The 23,930-nt window shown below is 43.3% G+C and overlaps 1 protein-coding gene across 1 annotated transcript in view; it reads left to right on the plus strand.

The window, feature by feature from the left end:
- The window catches only part of CTNND2 (catenin delta 2), a 697,357-nt gene that overhangs the window by 278,126 nt on the left and 395,301 nt on the right, over window positions 1-23,930 (plus strand). The window contains exon 3 of the mRNA XM_037529421.2: window positions 1,316-1,428. Within this exon, the coding sequence (XP_037385318.2) occupies window positions 1,316-1,428 (113 nt within the window). The remainder of the gene's footprint in view (window positions 1-1,315; window positions 1,429-23,930) is intronic.

A 23,930-nucleotide genomic window follows, 5' to 3' on the forward strand; every position in this document is an offset into this window, starting at 1 on the left:
GTAGATCCTTGTGAAAATGTCAATATGAAAATATCTGCTTTAGTGGAAGAGTGCAAATTTTTTTTTTTTTTTAATATATACAGAGAAGACATCAGCACTACTTTTTAAAGGTCTCATCCACGAGTGTCCCAGGGTAACAAAATAGGCTCATCTTTTTGGAAAAAACAAATCCCTGCTACTGTGGGAGTTACAGTTTTCCAAAATGGATCCCTATAGTATTTTTTGACATTCTTGTTTTCCCAGCACAAAAACATCACTGCTCAGATAACTTACAATCAAAAAAAAAAAAAAAAAAAAAAGAAAAAGAAATTACAGCTACTTTACTTGTAATAGCTCCGAGTCAAAAGCAACTCAAATGTCCATTCATAAATTAACAAATTCTGTTACATTCATACTTTCATCAACAAGGAGCCAACCTTTGCTACAAACATGGTTGAACCTCCAAATGATTACCCAGAAGGAATTTATCATTGTTAAAACATTTTCTGAAATATTTAGTTAAGAGGCGTGGTTTTCTATAATTATTTAACAATGTATCAGAAACTAAAATATGGTACAGAATCTTTCATTGGAACAGCTAGGATCCTTAAAGTGTTGGTGGAATCATTTTTATTACAGCTAAGCCGTTAACAGTGGATTTCAGGCTGCTTTGCAGAAGCATTCTTCTTCATTGGTTTAATTGGTTGCTTTTAAAGGGGATTTGTCAAATACCTCAAAGGGTTTTCACTTTGTAATTGGACTGTACCGAATCGGTATCTTTGCCATTTTGCTGGAACTTAAAGCACAAAAAGTGTAGGTTTAAAGCATTATTTGCCGAACGTACAATATGCAGTTAAGTATGAAAAACAAATAGTGTCAGAGGCGGCCAGAAGAACAGTAAGGAATGAACAGCATATTCCAAATGATTGAAAGAAGTGAATTGTTCCTTTATTAAATGTTACTCTGTTGGTGAGAAAGGATGAAGTTAGAGCCTGTTGGGTGCCAACCATCCACCAAACAGCACAGGCTAATTTTTCATGGACAGTGTTTCCTGAAGTCCTCGTTCAAGTTAGGCAGTGAGTCTTGTGAGCCCATTTTACAGAAGGTGAGAGCGGGAAACTGGTACTCAGAGATAGAGCCTCCTCAAAGCCGGGGCTGTGCTGTCAGCTCAGATCTGCTGAATGGCCAAGCCCCGTTGAGTCCTCGCCCAGTCCCTGCTTCTCCACTTGGCATCGTGGTAAATCACAGTTCCCCCGCTGACCAGCCCGTCATTGTGGTCTGAATTCTGCCCTCCGGAGAGAGGATAGGATTAATCTTTCTGGTGGTTTTATTTCAGGAATTACAGTTCGAAAGGCTGACCCGAGAGCTGGAGGCAGAACGCCAGATCGTAGCCAGCCAGCTGGAGCGATGCAAGCTGGGGTCCGAGACCGGCAGCATGAGCAGCATCAGGTACCGAGCGCCGCTCCTCACTTCTGCGAGGTGCTGCCAGTCAGAGCTGGTCCCTGCCCGTAGGAGCCTGGCGGTGGGCGTGGAACACGAGAGATGTTAGGCGGGAATTGTCACCACCTCGATTTAAAATGTTCAAAGGCCCCCACATGGCCTGGTTTGTACTTGCAGCTCTTTGACCAAAATGATCATGGGCCCTGGATGCAAATTTTGCATCATTTTACACAGAGAGGCTTTTCACTGACTCAAGTTGCTGAAGTCAGGAGATGCCATATCACAGTCTACCAGTTTGATTTTTTTTTTTTCCCCCTAAATGATTGAGACTTAGAGGTTTGGCCAAGGGAGGCGTGAGAGAGCACACACAGATGCAGCTTTGCTGTTGTATGAGGCGCCATTAAATATGTGCTCCTCAAACCTTCTGCACATTCAATTCCCACGTGCAAAAATATGTCCAGTCCACAGGTAGAATAATTGTTCAGTTCGGGTTTCTTTGAGATTAGGAAATGTTTAAAAAGAAACAAAAGTAGTCATTTGAGTAACTCAAGTCACTTGGGAAAATGAATTATCCCCCTTAGGATCATACTTTTTTAAATTCCAAAATGCAAGTGCATGTGTGAAAGAAATGTAATGGCGGCTCTAAGACATAGTTGCATTTCAGGAACGCACTGTGGTGGCCCAGCATTCGCTCTGTGTTGTGTTCTGAATTGCACTTAACACAAGAGCCATTTATTTCTCAATTCATGCAAAAGATGGAGGAGGGGCCACCCTTGGGGGAGGGAGGTGCTGCTTCCCAGCTTCCCCTCCATGCATATCAGGGAACCAGCTCCCTCCATGAGATTCCCACCAACCCTTGTGGCCTCGTTGTCAGTGGCCCAGTCTAGACAACCAGGCTGGTGGCCCCCAGAGATGGATATGCAGCAGGCATCATTCTCAGTCCTGGCTGTTCTGGAAGCAGGACCATGTGTTTGGTGTCCTCTTAGCTGCCTGCTGCTACAAAATATAAAATAAAATAAAATAAAACATCATCATTTCCATTGTTCCAAAATTTGTTATTGTTGGAAGAGCACATAGGTGTCAGGACTGGTGCCTATTGGACTCACCTGCCTTTCATTTTTTAATATTGACTTTTTCTCTGCAGAGCAGTGGTAAATCTTGCAATGGAAAACATTGCCACTCTTTGTTAGACTAGGTCACTTAGATGGAATATCATTTCCAATTGCAAATCCTTATTTAAGATACGTGCAAGAATATCCAGTAAAGCCTCCAGGAACTCGGGCAGTCAGTAAGTGCAAGTGAGGACACTGTCATCTCTTGAGCTCATCACAGACTTGCCTAAACATCCACATTAAACAAAGCAGGGTAGACAAGAAAAAGAAAAGTGAACTGTGTCAACTTAGAATTGTGTTCAGGAGGTTGATGGGTTGAAGGCAGTGAGTATAGGTAGGGAGAACATGCTATTTCCAAGTGTGTGTGTGTATGATTCCATGTGCTGTGCATAATGATTTGAAGAGCTTTTTGTTAATGCTGAACAACTCCTGGGATGTTAAGTCTGTGGGTTCACACATACCACTGAATTGACCTCTATTTTGCTTTGAAATCTGTTTGAATAATAATCTGATTACCTTTTTAATTCACATCCCTGGCCTGATATTTTCGCATTCTGTGCACCTTGTGCTGTCCTAGCCACTTTAACCCTGATAGGAGCAGAGCTAAGAGCTCATGCTGAATCGTGAATTTCAATTCCCAAATTCTCATTAGACCAGAATCTAATTCCTGGGATATGCATTCAGATGCCAGCCTGTGAGAGATTGGGCTCCTGGTCTTGAGAATGTGAAATAGGTGACCCCAAATCTATGGCACACAATGCTAGGAGCTGGGGTGAAGGCCCAGTGGCTGGGGTGCTGGTGGAGAAAGGGTCTGCTGGAGAGCATCCCAGCAGAGAGACACTGTCTGGTCCCTGACAGAGACCCCTTTAATTACCACAGGACTGACGGCCTTTCAGATGTTGTGTCTTTGATGTTGCATCTTTGAACTGACCTACGACTCTTAAAGATGTCCCTCCTCCCTCATCTGATTTGGTTGAGTTGATTTCTTTTCTTAGGTTCAATGTGTCTTGAATAGAATACATCAGTGAACTACCAAAGAGGACAGAAAAATTATCCCATGGTGCCTTTTGGTTCTTTATATCTTGAATCCCTAGCTCATAGCCCATGATGCATTATAAATGATTTCTTGTTAAATATGTATTAAGTAATAATGTTGAGTGCAGATGACTCTGCCTGATGATTTCCCATTACTGTATCACTATATAATATCATTCTTCATCAGCCTTAATTATTTTGTATTTTGGAAATCTCTTATGTATGAATCTTCATTTGTATAATACAAGCAGTTTACTGATATTTCACTGGAGAACAACCAATACTAGTTTACATGGTTCTTTTTTGCCATAACCTAATTGTTTAGCTTCAGAAATGCACCTCTGGAAATGCAAGTCTTCATTAAGGGTGGTAGACTAGTCTAGTGGGCACATCAAAAGGGTATTTAAAAATTTAAAAATTAGAATATCATTTTTTAAAGAGGAATAGATAACGAAGTCTGACAGTTTGCATGTTGTTTCATACTTATTAAGGGTACTAGGGAGACACCACAAAACCAAATAATCATCAGATAATCTTATGGAAATGGTAAAAATGACTAATGCTTGGTATTACTGGGGGATAAGAAGTTGCCACATCTGGTTCCTAATACCTCATTCCTGGTAGTGACATCAGCAGTTGATCTTATTGGAAAAAAATATTAGTATGCTTTTATAACAATCAATTTTTATAGTGGTCAGTCAAACTGCAAATGAGAGTGCTGATAACTTGAGAAAGGGAGACTTCGCAGGCTATCAGTGCCTCGTCTAAGTTTGTACGATGTAAGTAGCTGCCAGTGGAAACATCTTCATCTCTTTAGCTCTTTACATATTCTTCTGAACAGCCAACACATGTTGTAGTTTCTAGAATTCAGCTGTGTAAGTGTTGTCCATCTTCTAGAATGGAATTACTGGTGTCCCTACTGCAGCTGCGGTTCCCCTATGCAACATGGCCTCCTCTCTTGAAAACCCAGGGTGGCTTTCCTCATTCTATTTTTAGCACAAATCTTTCCAAAAAGTGGAAGCTTTCCCTACCTACAAGGAAAATTGAGTTCCATACCTTCTCCCTGATTTAGATCTGAGGCAGGAACATTATTCACCCAGATGATATCCTTAATTTAGGGTCATCGTCAAGTTGCTCTGCTAGTTAGTCTCCTACTCCTATGTGTGGGAGGGTTGTGATCACTTGATTCTTGACTGCCCCAAGCCCATCCCTCCAGCCCAGGCCTGCCAATGAGGTCTTGGGCTGGCAACCTGATGACTCATCTGGTCCCCCCCAGCCTGGGAAGCCTGTGTTGCTCTTGTGAGTCCCCTGGTCTGAGGACCTGCCTGGACTCATGTCCTTGTTTTAACCTCCATAGACCTCTGAGACTATTACTCTGCTTGCCTTATGCCTCAGTCTCACCGCCATGTGGTATGAGGTTGATCTGCATAGAACTTAATACAGAACCATATCTGTGCAGAACCCATGCCCACTTCTGCAAATCCAGAATACACCATAGTCTTTGATTTCCCTCAACCTCAAATGTCCTCCTTCTTCCACCTGGCCATCTCTTCCTTTGGGTCTAGTTACTCAACAGAGGGCTCACATTCTTCTAAATGCCTCCTGATCCAAATTGGGTGAGGTGTCCCATCTGTGGGAGTCATTACAACTGAAAGTATTGGGGATTTGACTCTGCTTGCCCTTCTAGAAGTTCTCTGCTACATAAAAGTAGTTATCTACTATACCCCTTGATTCCCAAGGGCAGAGAAATAATTAGAAATGAGAGAGAGAGATTGAATTCAGAGCACAGTTGGTTTTATCTTCTTGATGAGATCTGACTCTTGGAAGATACAGTGGTGGTGATGGTGATGATAGATGATGATGTCGATGATGATGTTGTTGATGACAATGGTCTATAGTGCAGAGACAAAGAAAATAAAAATTCGGAAGATAGAGAGATTTGATACCTGGTAAGTTCTCCTTGCTGGCTTTCAAGGTTGGGGTGACTACTTTTGGCCAGCAAAGAACATGATTCGTAGATGCTGAGATCGATCTATGACTGACAGCCAGCAAGGAACAGAAGGCCTTAGTCCTAGAACCAAGAGGAATGGAATTTAACCAACAGACTAAATGAACATGGAAGCAAATTTTACTCCCCAGTAGAAAGTAGCAGACACATTGACTCTAAGACCTGAACAAAAGAAATCCAACTAGGCCATGCATGAACTTAACAAAATTTACAAAATGTAGCTAAAAAAAATTGATGTTGATTTAAGTTGCCCATCTCATGATAATTGGTTATGGAGTAGAAGAAAACCAATACAATGTTTTCCAATTGGTTTGTATTATCCCTAGATTACTAATAGCTATATATTACTAGTTTTTCATATAAAGTAAATTTTATTCTGCGGCCATCTACATTTCATTCAAAAGATGACTGTGCATAGCCTATTTTATTTCTCATGCATATCTATATGCATTGGATTCACATATGAAAAAAATCTGTAGCTTTGATTTTAAGAAGTGGAGGTATCTGAATGTGGAGAGGATTCTTATTTCCAGTGAAAAGGACAACCACATATAGTCTTGCCACTTTTATATATAGATCCCCAAGCTTCTGTCTGGAGTTATATATATTTTAAAAGATTATATATATATATATATATATATATATATACACATACCCATATGTATATATATATATATAAATTGCTTGCTCCACATTGAAAGATTGCCGCCCCACAGATGAACTGAGTTTTTTGCAAACAAGTTTCCACTAAAGTCAGCCATTTTTTGAGAGTAGGATGCCATAAGAATTAATGTTTTAAATTTTATCAAAGGTCACTCCCTTTATCAACTAACTTCTATGAGTCGAAATGCCAACAATTCTAAATATAGAGCCTAAAATCATTTTCACAGCTACAAAGAAGTCAGACTTGTTTTAGAGAAAATGCTGACTTCTGGTTAAATTCACAGTGAAGAAACATGAGTCAAGAATTCACATACTGGGCCTTCCCTGTGGTGCAGGGGCTTGAGCGCAGCGTTGTGAAGCTGTCTGCAGCCTCCGCAATGTGGGTTCGATTCCAGACCCGTCAGGGAGACACCCACATGGCGCGGCAGACCTCTCCTGTCTCACCCGCTGCTCCCCTCAACAGTGTTTTTGGACCATCTGCTATTCTGTTCCCCACTCTGTCTTTGGTGAATTCTCTCACCCTCCCATGCCTCTACCCTGTACCCAGTTCTTGTATAAATAAATAAATCTTTAAAAAAAGAATTCACATATATTTTGTGAGCATGAAATCTACTTATGTAAAGTCAGGATCACTGAATTTTATTAAGGAAATACACAGTTGTTTCCCAAAGTCAAACATTATCCTGCAGCATAAGATGTTTAAGCAGGTAGGTGGTTATAGGTATTCTTTTTAATACAAAAGGACAACATATGCCAAAATATTTCACTTGGGAAACAGATGCCTTTGGTAATTAAACAATTACTTTTTAATTTTTTCACATAAAGATTGTTAAATTATGTAGATATTTATACACATACCCACATTTCCAAACACAGTCATTTAGCCAAAGGTAAAAACGACTCATCAGCAGGATTCTAGGTCTATTCCCAGAGTGAGTATATGTTTGCCAGAAGAAAAAAGAATCTGTGTCTTTTAAATTACTTCTAGTTTTGGTTGAAAACTTTATTTTTTTTTCATGAAGTAAGTTTTTAATTTAAAGTCTGAGAGTGACAGTTTCCATGTAGGAAATAATCTTTTCTCATGTGGATACAATATCACTCCTCCATGGACTTCTTCAAACAGGACATTTAGTTTGTTGAATTGGCAATCAGAATTAACATTGCAGTGATGTTTTCGAAATCTAATGTTTGCTTCATTACAAGAACGTAAAGAAAGGAGAAAATAAAGGGACTATAGACATATTTTGGAGTCTTCTTTGCACTGCCAAGTTTGTTTTCAAAAAAAGTGTTTCTCTCTTTGTTTCCTTCCAATCTAAATTCTAGGCAGAAACCTCCCCTTGCAAATATCCTTAATTTTCTTAAGTCCCTTTGGGAAATACCGTTCTTCCTTTTCTTAACCCTGTGTCATCATCTTTCCCAATATCTCTATTTTTTTCCAATTTTCTAACATCTTATAGCTCACTTTTAATGCTGAGATTATTCCTCTAGAGTTTCCTGTTGTATTTTTCCTTATATAAATTAGGAAGAATATTCTAGAATGCTTTCTGGGCCCTCCAGATTCACCTCCATTCTTCCAGAACCATCAAATTTCTGTTCATTTCCCCACAGGTCTCTTCTCCAGAAATAGCAGGAACATTTACTACTCTTCTCCCAATCCTCCTTCCTCTCCAGCCTCAGAGCCTTTCCCTACTGGCCTCGGCTCCACGGTCCTTTCAGAGTGGCTGAGCCATCTCCGTAGGACCTGAGTTCCTTGAACTTGTAATCCTGAAGCAAAATGACAATCTTGAATAAAGCTCCTGCTACCTGCTCCCCCACAGTGAGACTTGCTGAACCTCTTCAACCCCCAAAAGTGCTGTCCCTCTTCACTTTCCTCCACTCCCGTAAGTCCTCAAGGCAGGAATTTGGAGTATGTGCCAAAGCAGTGGTCAGCCAGAAGTACGTTCCATCAGTGCCGAAAAAATAGGTGATTGAATGAGTGTCCCCTGTTTCATTACTGTTCTTATTCTCATTGCTATAGTTTGGGCAGAATCACCAGTCTTATTAATCTATAAATATTTCCAGCACTATATATTCTGGGAAACACCCCCCCCATATATATGTGATATGTATCAACTATGTATTCCTTGACCTGCTAGAACAGAATATTATATTTCAGCGTCATCGTCGTTAGTTTCCACATTAAAGCAGCACCTGGACTTGAGGGGCTAGTGGGTTTCACGTGGTCTGGGTGCAGAACTGTGGCTGAGTTGGTCTCATACTTGACTCTTATTTTAAGATGATAATGACAGTAGTGATAACAGTGGTTATGATAGTGATACTTTTAATTATAATAATGTAGTATTTATTGAGCAGTTTCCTTAAGCCTGGTGTAACATCAGCTGGTCTAGCCAGATCATGCCCTTTACTCTTGTTCAGTCTTCTTCTTCCATCGTGCAGTTGAGATCCCCAAGATTCAGACAGGGACATCCACTTTCTCAACATTCAGCAGCTACTGAGCAGACATTGATTTTTGAACCCAGGTTCCTTCCCTCCCCAAGTAAACATGTTAAAATGTCACAACGTGTTATTCAGTCTTAGCTGGTGTGTTGAATGACTTTGCTTATAACGTCTAAATATCTCCAATATATTTTCATTGTAGGGACATAAACATTTTTGGACTGGCTTGCTGCCTCTTTCCCTCCCTACCTTCCAGTGATTATATTTTGAGATACTTTGTATGATTATATTGCTGAGATTCCTTCTTACACAAATAAGAGGAAGAGAGTAAATAATTTATGTTATCATTGCTTTTAAATATATCCATAGTAACTGCTCAGGATTCGCCTGCAAAATTGCAATGGATAAAAAAATTCTACTAAAATTTATGTCTATAAAAGACCAGCCATTATATTGTCTTAGTCTGGACTTATAAAAAACATCATTTTATTTCTCATAGTTCTGGATGCTGGGAAATGCAAGCACTAAGTGCAGGCAAATTAGTATCTCTGCTGAGAACTCACTCCTTGTCTTTGCTCTGTACCCCCAAGTGCTGGGATGGTGTGGGGCGTCTTCTCAGGGCACTGTCCCTGGTCGTTGCAGGATATAAGCATGACAGAGTAGAAGGTTCTGTGGGTGTGTCTGTGTGTCTGTCCATTCTGCCTTCATTCAATGCTGAGTCCCCAAAAGCTTTTACCAAGTTGCGAATATTTTTATTTGTTTATGCTCACTTGGGAAGATTGGAAACCAGTGATATTTCAACTGGCAAAATAGCAATGAGCGTCGGACCCATTTAAGTGAGACTTGAGTTGTCAACACGAGCTGACGGTGGCTTTCCGAACACCAGGAACAGAGTGTGTTCAAATGATTGAAGTGGAAAAGGGTGTTCAGAGGTGGTGGTCTCGGCACCAAGCACTCAAAGTGTCAGTTGGCCCTCAGTTTCCTCACCTACAAAAGACAAGATGGTGTGTACCTTGGTTTACCCCACGTCTCTGCTCTGGTGGCCCTCACTCATCTCATTCAACCTTTTCATTGCTGGCAGTAAGTCAGTAAGTCTCGTCTGGATACCTTAATATGGGGCATTTCTTAAACTTGAGCCACAAATGAGATTTGGTGCTGCTCTGCTGAGGTTCTGCTCAGTGAGACAAGCGAGTCAGATACAAGGTGGGCTTGAATCCATGTGGCTGGAACAGTGAATCCACGGGGAGTCCAGTCTTGCTGGACCAGGGTGTGGACAGACTTGGCCACTCCAGGGGCAGTCTTGTGAGGCAGGCTGGAGGCTGAGAGTTTTCTTTTTTTTTTTCTTTTTTTTAAAAGATTTATTTATTTATACAAGCACTGGGTGTAGTCAGAAGCGCGGGAGGGTGAGAGAATTCACCAGAGCCAGAGCGGGGAGCAGAGCAGGCAGAAGGACCGAAGGACACGTCTGAGGGGAGCAGCGGGCGGCAGGAGAGGTCTGCGCGCCATGTAGGACCCTCGCCTGGTGGCCGGGGAGCAGCCGGGGATCGAACAGGCACTGCAGGGGCTGCAGGCAGCTTCGCAACCCAGCGCTCAACCGCTGCGCCACCAGGGGAGGCCCCTGAGAGTTTTCTTGATTGGGCAGCAGAACATGCGAGGCAAGTTCATGTGACATGATCAGCTGTGGTTCTGCTGAGAATTGATTGAGACGTCAGCCCAGTGACAAAGCTCAGGCTAGAGACGGCGGCCCTTCTCCAGGAGATTGAGCATAAAACTTAAACCGAGATCATGAGCACTTATAGTGGCTTCAAAATTAGAGTGGAAGGATCTGGAGACTTAACTTGTATCTAAGGAGATGGCGAAGAATGCAAAATGATTATTTATTTCAAAAAACAATTAAGCACTCAGAAGGCTAATCTGACACTGTGGGTGAGCTCAGCTTCCACCAGACAGTACCAATTCAACAGGGAAACTTTGATTTCTTTCTGCCATGATATGTGAATGTATTCTGATTCCCTTTCATCCAGGAGAAGCTATCACAGAATTTTGAATTTAAGAGATAGCTGTGTTAGCAGCAGGCAGCAAAGATGTTGCCTAATTTGTTGACAGTAAAGCTGTATTCATAAGCCCCAGCCTTCTTAAACATCTGTTTGTTTAGTACCTCAAGAGCCGAGGAAGTTTAAAAAATTGTCACACATTGTTGCTTAGTCATATGCACTTATATGAGAATGTAACTCTCAGCAAGATTTTAATGAAAGGATCTGTCCAAGGAATTGACTGCCAGCTTTGCTCAAAATTTAGCAATTAACCTCTCTCTAATGAGTGAACGATGGTGTCCACCTGTTTAGGACTTGTGGACATTTTGACATTCCTCAGTTGATGTGAGAAGCTTCATTCTGTCTCTTGGGACTCACGTGTTGCCCATGTTAAAAGTGTGGCACATTCCAAAGCTCCAATCTAAGTAGGCAGGGGAGGGTGAAGCTTAAGATAGTGGAGCTTGGGGCCAGTTGAAGCCCAGGTCTGCCTCCTGCTAATTGCAAGACTTTGGGAAATTGACCCTCTAGAATCCCCATTTTTCTATTTGTGAATTGGGGAGAATACTGTTTCTCTTAGAAGTTCATTGTAAGGGTTCAACTGGAAAGTGTATTCACGACAATTAGCGTGGTGTTTGTCACTGAGCAAATAGTCTATATATGTGTATGGGTCCTCTTAATTCATTTCTATAAATATTAAAATTGAGTCAATTGTCACATGCACAAGTAGAGAGGAAATGCCTTGCCTCTTTCTTTTATGTAGTATGTGATTATGATGATACCAGCAAATCTGAAGTCAAATACTCTGTCACCATTCCATGCCAGAGAACCCTGCAGTAAAGCGATGATCTTAAATGAACATGTGACTAATGTGGAGGTGGTAAGATAACCATGACAAACTGAAACATTCCACTGTTCAGGACACAGTCTCCTCACCAGGAAACATACTTGCCCGTAGGTGGACATGTGCTCACGGTCACTCTCATTTTGGGCATCTGTGCCCTCCTATCAATAAGCTCTATTGAAGCCTTTGTAGCCTAACAGCAGAAAGGACTTTGCCAGCAAGATGAAGGTGGGCATAGAGAAAATCCTGGACATTACCTAAACATTAGAATTGTAAGCAGTCATTTAAAGCCTTGGGGGTCTTTGAGGGAATGTGGAAGCTAATGGCATCCTTCTAGGATTCATGTTTAAAGCTGACCTTATCTTGTTCCTAAATCAGAGAAAGTCTGGCCCGTTGTCGTATGGTTGGGCTGATGGCATCAACTAAACAAGGACAAATCATAGGAACTTGGATTTTGAAGTTCTCTGTTACGACAGGAATAAATGTGATATCTCATACACTCATTCATTCATTCATTCAGCAGAGACACAGCGCCTTGATTCACAAAGAATTGATGCCTCTCTTTTTGTAAATTTATTGATAAATTACTTGAGTTAAGAGTTGCATAGTGACCTCTTCATGTCCTTTCAAAGGCATAGTTAGACTAACTCGACTGGATTATATACCTTCAAGTTTATTATTAAATACATAATCATTTTAAGATTTTCTCATTATTTAGATAATGTGTGCAAAGGCATTTTTAAATGGTAAGGTAGGATGTGAATGGAAGTTGTTAAGGTTAACACCAAAATCCTGATATGCCGCTATGTAGCAGTGACAGGTGGACAACTGTCGTTACCAATCATTTCTTTTTTACCTACACCAAGGTAATACTCAGAATCATCATCCTGAGGATTTACTCAGAAAATGAACAAAAATCTGGAATGATAGTTAAAAGCATTTTAAATAATGAATAAGTAAAATAGTAAAATCATTTTTTTTTTAAATTTTGAGTCTTTTTTTCCCCTGGGGATACTGATGCAATAGCCCAGCTGGACATGGTACTGTGGCTTCCCCAGTCCAAAGAAGTGATCCATGGCTTGCTGGGTGTATCTGTGTTTCTTCAAGGCATTTTCTGCAACTGAACAAATGCCTCGATCACCTAGGCCCTGGACCTGTGCTAGTGGGCCCTTGAATACCAGCAGCACGAGTGACTGAACTGAGCCTCTGATAGATGACAGTTAGAACAGATGATAGAAGCCCAGTGCATCACTGGGGCTTAGAACTCAGAGCTTCCAAAAGGGTGGAAAAGACATACCAATGTGAACCAATAAGGCAAGGCCATTGGTTGAACCTTGGTCTGAGAAAGCAAACTCATACCCAAGTACCAGCTACTGGGAATGAATAAGAACCCAGATGTGGACTTATTTCTGTGGTCAGCCAGAGTAACCTGCAATCTTCAAACAGATGAAATATTTGCGGAATCTCACAGGAACCCAGACATTTTTATATTCAAAACCAGCCCCTAGTCTGAACATAGGACACCAAGGAGCATTTCCCTCCTGCAGGATGAATGGACTTGGTGCATGGACCACGTATCTGGGAAGCAAGTAGTAGCAATAGTAGTAATTTTAATTAACAACAGTAACTTAAGGACTTTTTGAAAATGAGTGTACATGCTACATATCATTTCTGTAAGAATTACCTATGGTCATTGCTGATTGACTTTAATGAGTTTTGTAGACAGCCAGGTGAAAATTTATATTGCCTGGTAGAAAACAATTGAAATTTATTTATGAGATTTTGTCGTGAAAAGCAACAGGCTATGAATTGTTAGGGATCTCTACAAAACTGAATGCCTTGGTCTGAGCATTTCCAGCCATCCTGGTTAGGGAGAGATTCTTTATAAAAAAATAACTATCAAGACAACAAGAAATAGATTACCTACATTTCTCTTCATTAAGCATATATGTCTCAAGTAGAGTATCATTGAGTAATGAGGGAGGATATAGAATAAAGTTGCTCAACTGCCAGATTCCTGGATTTCTTAGCATCCAGAAAGTGTTGGGAAAATAGAAGCAGCAGCATTAACGACAATGATTAATCTTTGAAATTAAGATCAGGGGAAAAATTATTATAATAAATCTCTTTATGTGTACAGCATCCCTTACTGTGATATACTAAGAATATTATTAAGAATAGTCGTCTTTGGTTAAATGAGCTAATTGTTAGATTGATAAAAGTGTTGAAATGAGTGCGAGTTAAGTTTTGCATTTGAATAACCCTTGCTTGTGACAGAAAATTGTTATGCCAGAGGCAGAGACAGTATGTTTAGCAGAGTGTCCTGCAAAAAAAAAAATCCATGCTTATTCTTTTCCTTTTCCCCATTCTTCTGTTAGTTGAAAATCCTGACTTCTAAGTTATTCTCATAAAATTGGAAATGGAGTCTAATTCTTTTGGAATTTGAGGCTATGGCAAATTTGCCAGTCTCAGGAATTCTTATTTCTGTGTTCCCAGATGTTGCCAGGAACCACACTTTGAGGCCCGTTGTTGTGAAATACTAAATGCATTTTGAAATAATGGTCACATTTGTTGAGTACTTACTACAGATCAAAGACTCTTCTAAGCACTTTGACTTTTAAATTTCTTTACTATTACTTTATTAGTATATACAAATGATTAAGTATAAGGACATAAATGTTTTTATATACATTTTCTAATCTGAAGTGGTAAATACCTATAATGAATGAATGTTGCTTATTAATTTTTATTGAAGTGCTTTTGGTTTACCTCCTTGTTCGTGTTTTAGAAGTCCAGACTCTTCCCTTGAGGTGTCGTCTCCACAGCAAACCCACCACCGGAGCGGCTTAGTCCTCCCGTATTCCATGGTGCTCTCTCCCCACCCTATTATCGCCTTTCTCCCTCCTCTCTGGATGCCTCAGATCTATGGCCAGTTTTCAAGTTCTGGTTTTAATGCTGGTCTTTTAATGCTGATCCTTTGTTTGGTTTCTCTGTATTCCACGTATTAGTTGGATCCAATATTTATCTTTTTTCCTTCTGACTTATTTCACTTAGCGTAATGATCCCTTCCAGCTCCATCCATGTTGCCACACATGGCATGAGTTTATCTTTTTGATTGCCAAGTAGCATTCCATTGTATTTATAGACCAAATCTTCTTGATCTACTCATCTGCTCCGGGGCACTTAGGTTATGTCCATATATTCACTATTATAAATAGTTGCGCACTTTGACTTAGAATTGCATGTTATTCTTACCACAAACCAGGAGAGAGGTTCTGGGTTTAAGTCTGTTTTACAGATGGGGGATAGGTCAGAGTTCAGCATGCTTGTCTAAGTTATCAGAACAGTAAGTGGCAGCTCTGAGATTTCAACCCAGTAATGGACATCCAGAGATTTCTCTCGGAAGACCAGGAGAACCTGACCTTTGTAAGGAAGTCTTTCATTTATTTGCTCATTACATAATTTTACCCCTGTTCATTTTTCATATTTCACCAATACCATATTTTTGAGATGTGTCAAGCATGGAAATACCATAATTTTATAATGTTCTTGAGATTTACAGATGCAATAATGCTTTTTAGTTTTCCTTTGATCTATAAATACTTGAGGAAGAAGCAATGAAAAACTGCCCTTTATAAGATTATGCTTGTAAAAAGTGCTCATGATATAACAGAGAAAAGAGAGCAGGACAAGAAATTTCATACTCAGCAGGATACCGCCTATGGGGGGGGGGAATTATGCATAGGAATCAAATTTGAAAAGAAAATACAGCACAATGCTAACTACATAATTTGGGGATATTTTGAAGCCCACTTTATACCATACACCAGCCTCTTTCTTTGACAAGGTAGTAGAGTGGATGAGAGTAAGAAAGTGAATCTTTTTACTAGAATTCCTCTTATGTTTTAAATTATCTCAGATTGATTAATGTTCCATAATAAGTGGAAGCACTCTTTTTTTATTATTTCAGTGTTTTAGGAGCCAGAGATGAAACAGAGAGAATAGTAAGTCAGGAAAGCCTTCGCGTTAGCTTACCTTTCTTCAGATATTGAGCTCACAAGCAGATCCTCATACTTGAGTTCATTTTATTCTGAGCAATCTTTGTTTTTTTTAATAAAGATTTATTTATTTTATACAAGATCTGGGATACAGATCAGAGGCACAGGAAGGTGAGAGGATTCACCAGAGACAGAGCAGGGAGCAGAACAGACACTGCTGAGGGGAGCAGCGGACGAGACAGGAGAGGCCTGCTGCGCCATGCGGGAATCTCCCTGGCTGGCCGGGAATTGAACCCGTGCTGCAGTGGCTGCGGACAGCTTCACAGCGCAGTGCTCAACCCACTGCGCCACCAGGGAGGTCCCCTGGTAGCGCAAGGGGTTAAGAGGCAACCTATGAAGCTATCTGTAGTCACTGCAGCACGAGTTTGATCCCCAGCCAGGGAGCTACCCCCATGGCACAGCAGACCTCTCCTGGCTCCCCACTGCTCCCCTCAGCAGTGTATTTCAGTAGATCTGCCTGTTCTGTTCCCCGCTCTGTCTCTGGTGAATCCTCTCACCCTCCACACCTCTGGGCTATACCCCAGTTCTTGTATGCATAAATAAATCTTTCAAAAAATAAAATAAAGAGGGATGCAGCACTTTCATTTTCAAACAAGGAGCCCAAGATTCAGATTTTAATGGACAGCACCAGAATCTGACAGCCCCAGGCGCTCTGCCTCCTATCCTGCCCACCGCATGTTCCCCTCCAAGAAAACTGGACTCTCTTGCCTCGAACGAGCCAGGAAGCCAGGGGTGATGTGCAATAACTTGTGGTTTTCGATTTTTCTGCAAGATGTTCCTAGTCGTCAAATTAAGGAAGGTGAAGTGATTTACAAAATAGAAAACCAGAAGGAAAGACTGCTATTTTGTATTCCTGCCATTGTTGAAGTAAAGAATGAAGGTTGCACTTTGTGTTGTGGGGGGGCGCTCAAGGGAAAAACTGGTGCCGTGAAGGTGACCCTGCAAGATGCACCCTGTGCAGAAGCCAGGGCTGTGGATGCAGGCTTGTCAAGCAGGGGTTGCAGGAAACCTCAGGAATGATGTGCAAGCTCCGCCCCCACCCCACCCCCAGCCTCCATCACCAAGCCCTGGCTTCGCAAAGTGAGGTGCCAGCCCAGGAGCATCAGCTGACCCTGGGAGCTTATTAGAGCTGCAGCATCCCAAGACCCTGCAGCAAGCGGAACATGTAGCAGGGCTGAATAAAGCAGCCCTGATGGCGGAACCAGCAGGGCACGTGGGTGAGCATGCAGGTGTGCGCAGGGAGGCCTGGGTCCAGGAACGGAGGCTTCCTGGGCACCCAGAGGAGGGAGAGTGGTGCCTGATATAAGGACTTAGCTGAGGCCAAGCCACCCCCGCCTCCGCCCCCACCAGGGCTCATGTCTAAGGCGGCCCCCGCCCGAGGCCCAGGAACCTGTTGCTTGTGATTCCCCATGGAGTCTGCTGAGCAGACATTTCCCCAGCCCCAGGTGGAAGGGGTCATGAGAGCAGGTCCCCTGAAGACTTCAGAAGCCGTTGAGGGGCATCGTCTGATGAGTCAGGCATATAAGCCCGGCCAGTCCTGTGGCTTCCTGTGACACACGCTTGTCTGTTTGGGCGTGGAAGGCCTTGCGTTTGATGTCGGGAGGAATGGAGACGTGTATTTTTAGAGACAGTGACCGCCTGTGTGAGCTCCTCTTGACTCCTCTTAGCTCCAGTGTCTTGGTGAATCTGCCTCTCAGCCTTTCCCCTCCTCGGCCCCCTGGGGCTGCCACTTCAGAAAATGCTAGTGGCTGGTGTTAAAGTTTCCACTAATTGCCTTATCATTTCATAAAGAGGCATTAATTGCTAACATAATTTTCCCTTTTCCTCTGAATTGCACACTCCTTTTATGCAAAGTGACTACTTAAAATGCTTTTCCATCCTCATGCCCCCCTTTATTTCCTGTCAGTAGAGAAGCAACAAGCAAACCTCCTCCCGTGACTACAGGAAGTCTTTTTGCTTCAGCCTTTGACACTTCCTTGCTAGCATGAAAGTGGATTCTGTGAAAGATTGCTTGACGATTATTTTCTGAGTGAGCAGATATCCATTTTTTCTAAGCCCCTTCTTGATTTTCTTTTGCTATCTTGAACCTGTGGAAATAATCTGAAATGCTAGAACAAAATGTTTTTATTTATTTATTTATTAGATCTCGTCTTTTTTTAAGATTTATTTATTTATTTATACAAGCACTGGGTACAGTCAGAAGCGCGGGAGGGTGAGAGAATTCACCAGAGCCAGAGCGGGGAGCAGAGCAGGCAGAAGGACCGAAGTACACTGCTGAGGGGAGCGGCGGGCGGCAGGAGAGGTCTGCGCGCCATGTGGGACCCTCACCCGGTGGCCGGGGATCGAACCAGCACTGCAGAGGCTGCAGGCAGCTTCGCAGCCAAGCGCTCAACTGCTGCGCCACCAGTGGTGGCCCAGAACAAAATATTTTTAGACCCAGTGATTTTCTTACTGCCTTTTAATTTCAGAGATCTTGCTGTATTTTAAATTGTTGTGTCCTCTGCTGTCTACTTACCCCAATTCATGCAAGTTATACAACTTCAGGGCAGAGAGGAAAGTTCCCATCCCTCTGGACTCTCCTGGAGCTACAAGTAATCAAATAACAGCAGAGAGATTAGTTGAAGTAAAGAACAAATGTAATTACATATAGGGGCCTATGTGGATTTAAATTCTGAAGTAAATGGAGCAAAGTAAGGATATGTGTCCCGAGCTAATGAATGGTAGAGGCGCTTCAGGCTTCCAGCAGAGAGAAGGGAGTCACAGGGCAAAATGGCCAGGTGCTGTATAGTTTCATGTTTGCCCTGCAGCAGAGGCAGGTTTCTCTGATAGAAAGGTCATATCTGGAAATAACCCTAAAACTGGGTTGTACCCCAATTTTCATTCTTTTCAGTAGTCAAGGGCGCGGTAGAAGTTATTCGTGAACTGCCAGTGTGACCTGTCTCGGGAGGACCTTTTCTGAACAGCTTGGGGAGGCCAGTCCTGCAGAACACATGCTATGCACTATACCACACATTCACCCTCACATACACACACAGCCCCTCACATACACCCCCACCCCCACATGCACACACACACCATCACACACATACTCACACGCACACACATGCACACACATATACTGTCTCACACACGCATACCCTCACATAGACACACATGCCCCGCATGCACACACACATGCCATCACACACACATGCACACACGTATGCCATCACACACACCCACATATACCATCACACACATCCACATTTATCATCACGCACACTGACACACAGACACATACAACACACACACACACACACACCAGAAATGTCCAGAGAATGTAGACGTTAAGGACTCTACCTGTCCTCCTGTGTGTTACAGCAGGCAAATGTCCTACTGTAAGTCCTCGGTAGCTCAGCAGAAACTTCCTTCACAGTTCCAAGGCCTTTAATATCCTTTTGACTGAGAGAGTATTTTAAAATTTTGAAATTGAAATTGCATAATGCTGTCTCCAAAACAGCTGGAGATGAAATAGCTCATGTTCCTAATAAAAGCTCATCGTCCATGTTGGCTCCTGGGAAGCTGACTCTGGTGTCAGGAGAATGTCAGCAGAGCAGGGCTGGGAGCATAGGGTCTGCTTGGCCAAGGGCCCACGAATCCCCACAGTCAACCAGAAACCAAATTTTCCAGGAGAGGCTGTTCAGCCGAGCCCTTCCCCAAGGGTCTGACTTTGAGGGTCACCCGGTGGCCTGTCCCCCGGCAGCTGAGGTGGGGTGCAGGGGTGGGGGATAAGTCCTTCCATCCTGAAAAAGATCTGGTCAGAACATCACAGCGCCCCAATGGCGTGCCAGGGGGTAGCACAACTAGACTTGACTTGGCAGACAAGCCAAACCACTGCTAAAGATCATTGCTAAATGATCCTAATAATAACACTTGGTGAAAACAGAATATACATGTTCATGCGCTGCCCATCAACTGTGTGAAACATTCATAGCAAAGATGGCTGAAGGAGAATATAGCAAAATGATGAGTGTTTTCTTTGGGTGATTCTAATTCGATTCTTCAGTCTTCTTAGTTGGTCTCCTTTAATAATTGATGTTTACTACCTTCAGGTAAAAGTGCCTCTTGGCAGCAGCTGTTGCTAACTTTATGAGCTCGCCCGTGGCCAAGTCTGATTAGTTTAGTCCCCTTCTGTCGGCCTTTGTCCCTACATTTGATACCTACCGTGATCTATGGCCTTTTCCCATTTTCCTTGGCCGGCCTTGCTTTCCGGGAGACAATTGTAGTCTCCAGCCCTTAACCGGAACACGGATTAGACCCTTTTTATAGATTTAGGAAGATCAGTTCGGACAGGTATCGATCGCTGTGCTCGTCACGTCCTCTCCCGCCATGGAGTGAGCCTGGAGCAGGTGTCTGCAGGAGAAACCTGTTCTGGGTTGCAGGAGAGCAGGCCATGTATTGTATTGTCTGGACCATCATTATTTTTAAGAAACTCTGATGTAAACGGGGTGCCATATAGGTGTATTTTCAAGTTTATATTACTTTCCACCCTAGGATGGGTGATCAGCAGTTGAGGGCCCCAGTTAGGAGTCTATGGTCTAGGTGTGCCCATGTGAAAGGGACAGTGGGTACCTGTAGTCACGAATGAGGTGAACAGTGTCAAGACGTGAATATATACACGTGGATAGGAATGCTGGCAGCCCCCCCCCCACTTTGTGTAACATGGTCAGTTTCAGGAAACCTCTGCATTCTAGATCTTTGAGTACAGCACCCCCAGCGCTCCAGTTCCATGAGACTCTGTCTCATGACTGATCGTGTAAAGATTGGCCATTCCTGGCACAGAAATGTTACCGTGTCCACCTTGGAATGAATCTCACCTCTCTTCTGGAGACAGCAGACCCCAGACTCTGACAGCAGAGAGGGGGTCTCCCCCAAACCCCACACCTAGGCTGTGAGCTTCTGTGTCTGCTGGGCAATGAATACTTGGACATGAGCCCAAATGGGGGATAAAACCGGATCCCTTTAAGCCACATGTTGTTTGGGGGATAGGGAGACTCATCTCCAACCCATTTCTAACCATCTGAAGAGGTTGATATTTGCACAAAGAATCTTTCACTGGAGCTAGTCATTCTGAATTTAGATATCAGAACCATTCTGAAATCTGCATCTCACAGCTACTTCCCAGTCAGAATTTTACCTACTGCTTCTATAATAATGAAAACCTTGGGATGAGCGCTTAGGGAGTTAAAGTCACCAGAAGTCAATGAGAATCTAGGATGCCCTTGGATAGAAATATTTTGTTACCCGAAACTAAGCAGGCTACATGGGGAGTGTATAGCTTAAAGCTCAAGGAAAAAAAAAAAAAAAAAAAAAAACCACAGCTTAAAAAAGCAATCTTATGGCATAAAAAGTATGTCATTTTCAAGATAAATTACTATTTCTAAATGATACAGGGATGATGGAGTTATCAGTACAAAGGGATTTTGATAATTCCGTTCTAGATACCTAAGCCTATATTGTTCTGAGTGAGTTTGAAGACAGTAAACCAAAGCAAGTCTTCCCAATCCGTGATTTTAGATTGTTTGAAAAGACCATTAATCTCTTTACAGCCCTTTTTTATGAAAACTATTTCTAATTCTATTTGAAAGTTTGGCTCTGAGGAAATCCTGAGCTATCTGCATAATCTTGGGTTAACTCTAAAGTCTCCTTTCATATTCACGATTTGCTAAAGATCTAGTAAATCCCGTGCATGCTTTGTATTTGGGAGAATCCAGCACCGGTTTCCACACTAAGCTTCATTGGCGTGGGCTCCCGAGAGGAGACTGCTTTTTATTGAATTATATTTTCCTGTAAATGTCTCTTCAGCACCTAAAGCAGAGTTAAAAATGGATCAGAAATGACTCAAATTAGGTCGAACCAGACTGTGTGTTTCTTATTTATGAACTTTAGAAGAATCACCTTCTTTTTTGTCGTCTTTTCTGAGGATCTGCAGACAGAATGTATGTATGTCCATGTCACTCCCGTGTGCCCCTGGTCTCGATGCCTGTGGCCGGCGAATTCCAGTCAGTGTGTTCAGTTTTCTTGCTCATCTCCCCGTGGCAGGCTCAGGCTGGTTGTGTGGGGTCAGGCACCGTTGTGTGGTGACATCTGGGACAGAGAAGGGCAGGATGCAGAAAGCGCCTCCAGCCTGCTCAGAAGTCCCTGTTGCTAAGCCCAGATCTCTTGCCTCCCCATTGCTGGTCCCCCAGGAAGGAGCAGCCCCCCCATCCCAGAGTTCCTCTCAATTACATCGACTCTCGTAAATCTCCAGCGAAATGCACGACTGCCTCCTGAATGTATATAATGAGAATTTTCATTTTAAACCATTGGGAATAAAACTCTTGATTTCATAGATTGCAGTGTTTTACTTGATGAACCCCAAGTAAATACAGATGGTCCCTGAATTAAGGTTTTTTGAGTTGGTGGTGCAAAGGCAGGCTCACTCAGCAAGAAACGGACTTGGACTTTGAATTGGGACCTTTCACTGGGCTTGTCCTCGGGGCTGACACGCTCCTGTGGGCCTGGGCACTAGGCAGGGGCCCGCAGCTCCCAGCCAGCTCCATAGTGGAGGGTGAGCACCAGACCCCTCCAGGCATCTCCCCTGCAGCCCAGATTCAGTCAACCACACGAGACAGTCCACACTTCACTACAGAGCAGGCGCTGTGTTAGGCGATTGACCCAGCTGGAGGCGAAGGTCAGTGTCCCGAGCGTGGGTAAGATCGTGAAGCGAAGCCGCCCTGCCGGGTAGACTGGGCACATCACTTAGGGTATCTTCCGTTCACCATGGGGGCGGGGGCTGACCCCGAGGTAAATGGAGGAAGGTCTGTTTACATGGGAAAAGCCAGCCTGCCATTCTTTCAGTGCAAGGTTTGGAGGCCCGGAGAAAAATCTTAAATATTCCAAAAAGCCTCTGAGCCTGCAGCCCAAGGCGGGCTTGTCTTGAATTTGCCATGAGGCCTCCTTGATGGATGACATTGTCATTTGACACCAAGTACAATTGGAGGAGTAACAATATGTTCATTCTTTCTGGACCCTGTGTTAGATGCCTGGGCTTGGAGGCCGATTGTGAAAATGACAGTGATTGATCAGCCCCCCGGGGCGCGGCACTGTGCTCCCTGAGCTCCCTCCGCGTGATTTTTTTTTTTTTAACTGAATCTGCTAATACTGTTCTGTGAGATTATTCTAGTTTATTTACTATTCTAGGGAAATGTGTTCAGAAGACCACTCTCGACCGGTAATCCATCTTGGTGTCCAAGTCACAAACTGTCACCATTATCGACATGACGCCCCAGGGGGCCGTTCAGGAGACATTTTTTATGCAAATGTTTATCGTGTGTGTTTGTCCACCATCCTCTAGCACATGTCAAGGGGAAAATAAAGCACAGGATCCCCTCTCCTCTTTAAGAGTACCCAGTAAAGTTTGGAGGACGGTTTTAGATGGAATGTTACTGGTAGCTTAGAAGAAGGCTTTCTGGTGACAGTTCTAGGCGAGAAACTGTAACTCGAGGTACAAGTACTGACACAGCCCCAGAATGGGTGTCACAGAAGGAGAAGTGGACAGCCATCGAGTTCCTTGTGCCTTGGCCATCCCGATGGAGCCAGGAGGGTTATCTTTAGAACCTGGGGTTAAAAGGAGGCTGAGCTGGGACACAGATGAGCTGCACTGGGGGGGCATGGGTGGAGGGTGGGACCTGGGCAGGTTTGCAGTGGCCTGGCGGGGGCCTCGGGGAGGCCCGGCGCACGGTACTTGGCTCAGCCATGAACCTTTCAGGTCCTTCCCACAGCCAGGCCTGGGCTGGGAGTCCCTGGGCCCTTGGCCACACTGCTTAGAGTGTGGACTCGGCTCCAGACCTCAGCAACTGCCCTCCATACAGCAACTGCCCTCTATTTGCTTACGCGGAGGCTCCCTTCACTTAATTCAAGGTCTTCAAGGCCCCCACGTGTAGCATGTATAGGAACTTTCTTCCTTTTCTCAGGCTGAACACTGTTCCAGTACTGCGTGGGCCGTCCCTGTCTTCCGGGGCTGGAACATGCACAGGCACAAGCCCCCTGGGGCACACGTGTGCAAGCACCAGTGTGAGTCCTGCTGTCAGTTCCTCTGGGAATATACCTGGGCATGAACATTGCCGGCTCAAGCGCGGGTTCTGCATTACCTTTGCACCTGTGTTCTCTTACACGTGGAAGGTGGGGCTTAATCGTTCTTCCTGTGTGGGGTTCCAGTGAGGCTAAATGTCCGTGTTTATGAACTTGGTGTTGATGAAGTTAGTGCTGTGAAGCTCGGGGCTGGTGGAGCTGGCATATGCTTAG

The sequence above is a fragment of the Talpa occidentalis genome, unplaced genomic scaffold (assembly GCF_014898055.3).
Source record: "Talpa occidentalis isolate TD23 unplaced genomic scaffold, MPIMG_talOcc4v2.1 talOcc4.6, whole genome shotgun sequence".
In the NCBI taxonomy this organism is placed as follows: Eukaryota; Metazoa; Chordata; class Mammalia; order Eulipotyphla; family Talpidae; genus Talpa; species Talpa occidentalis.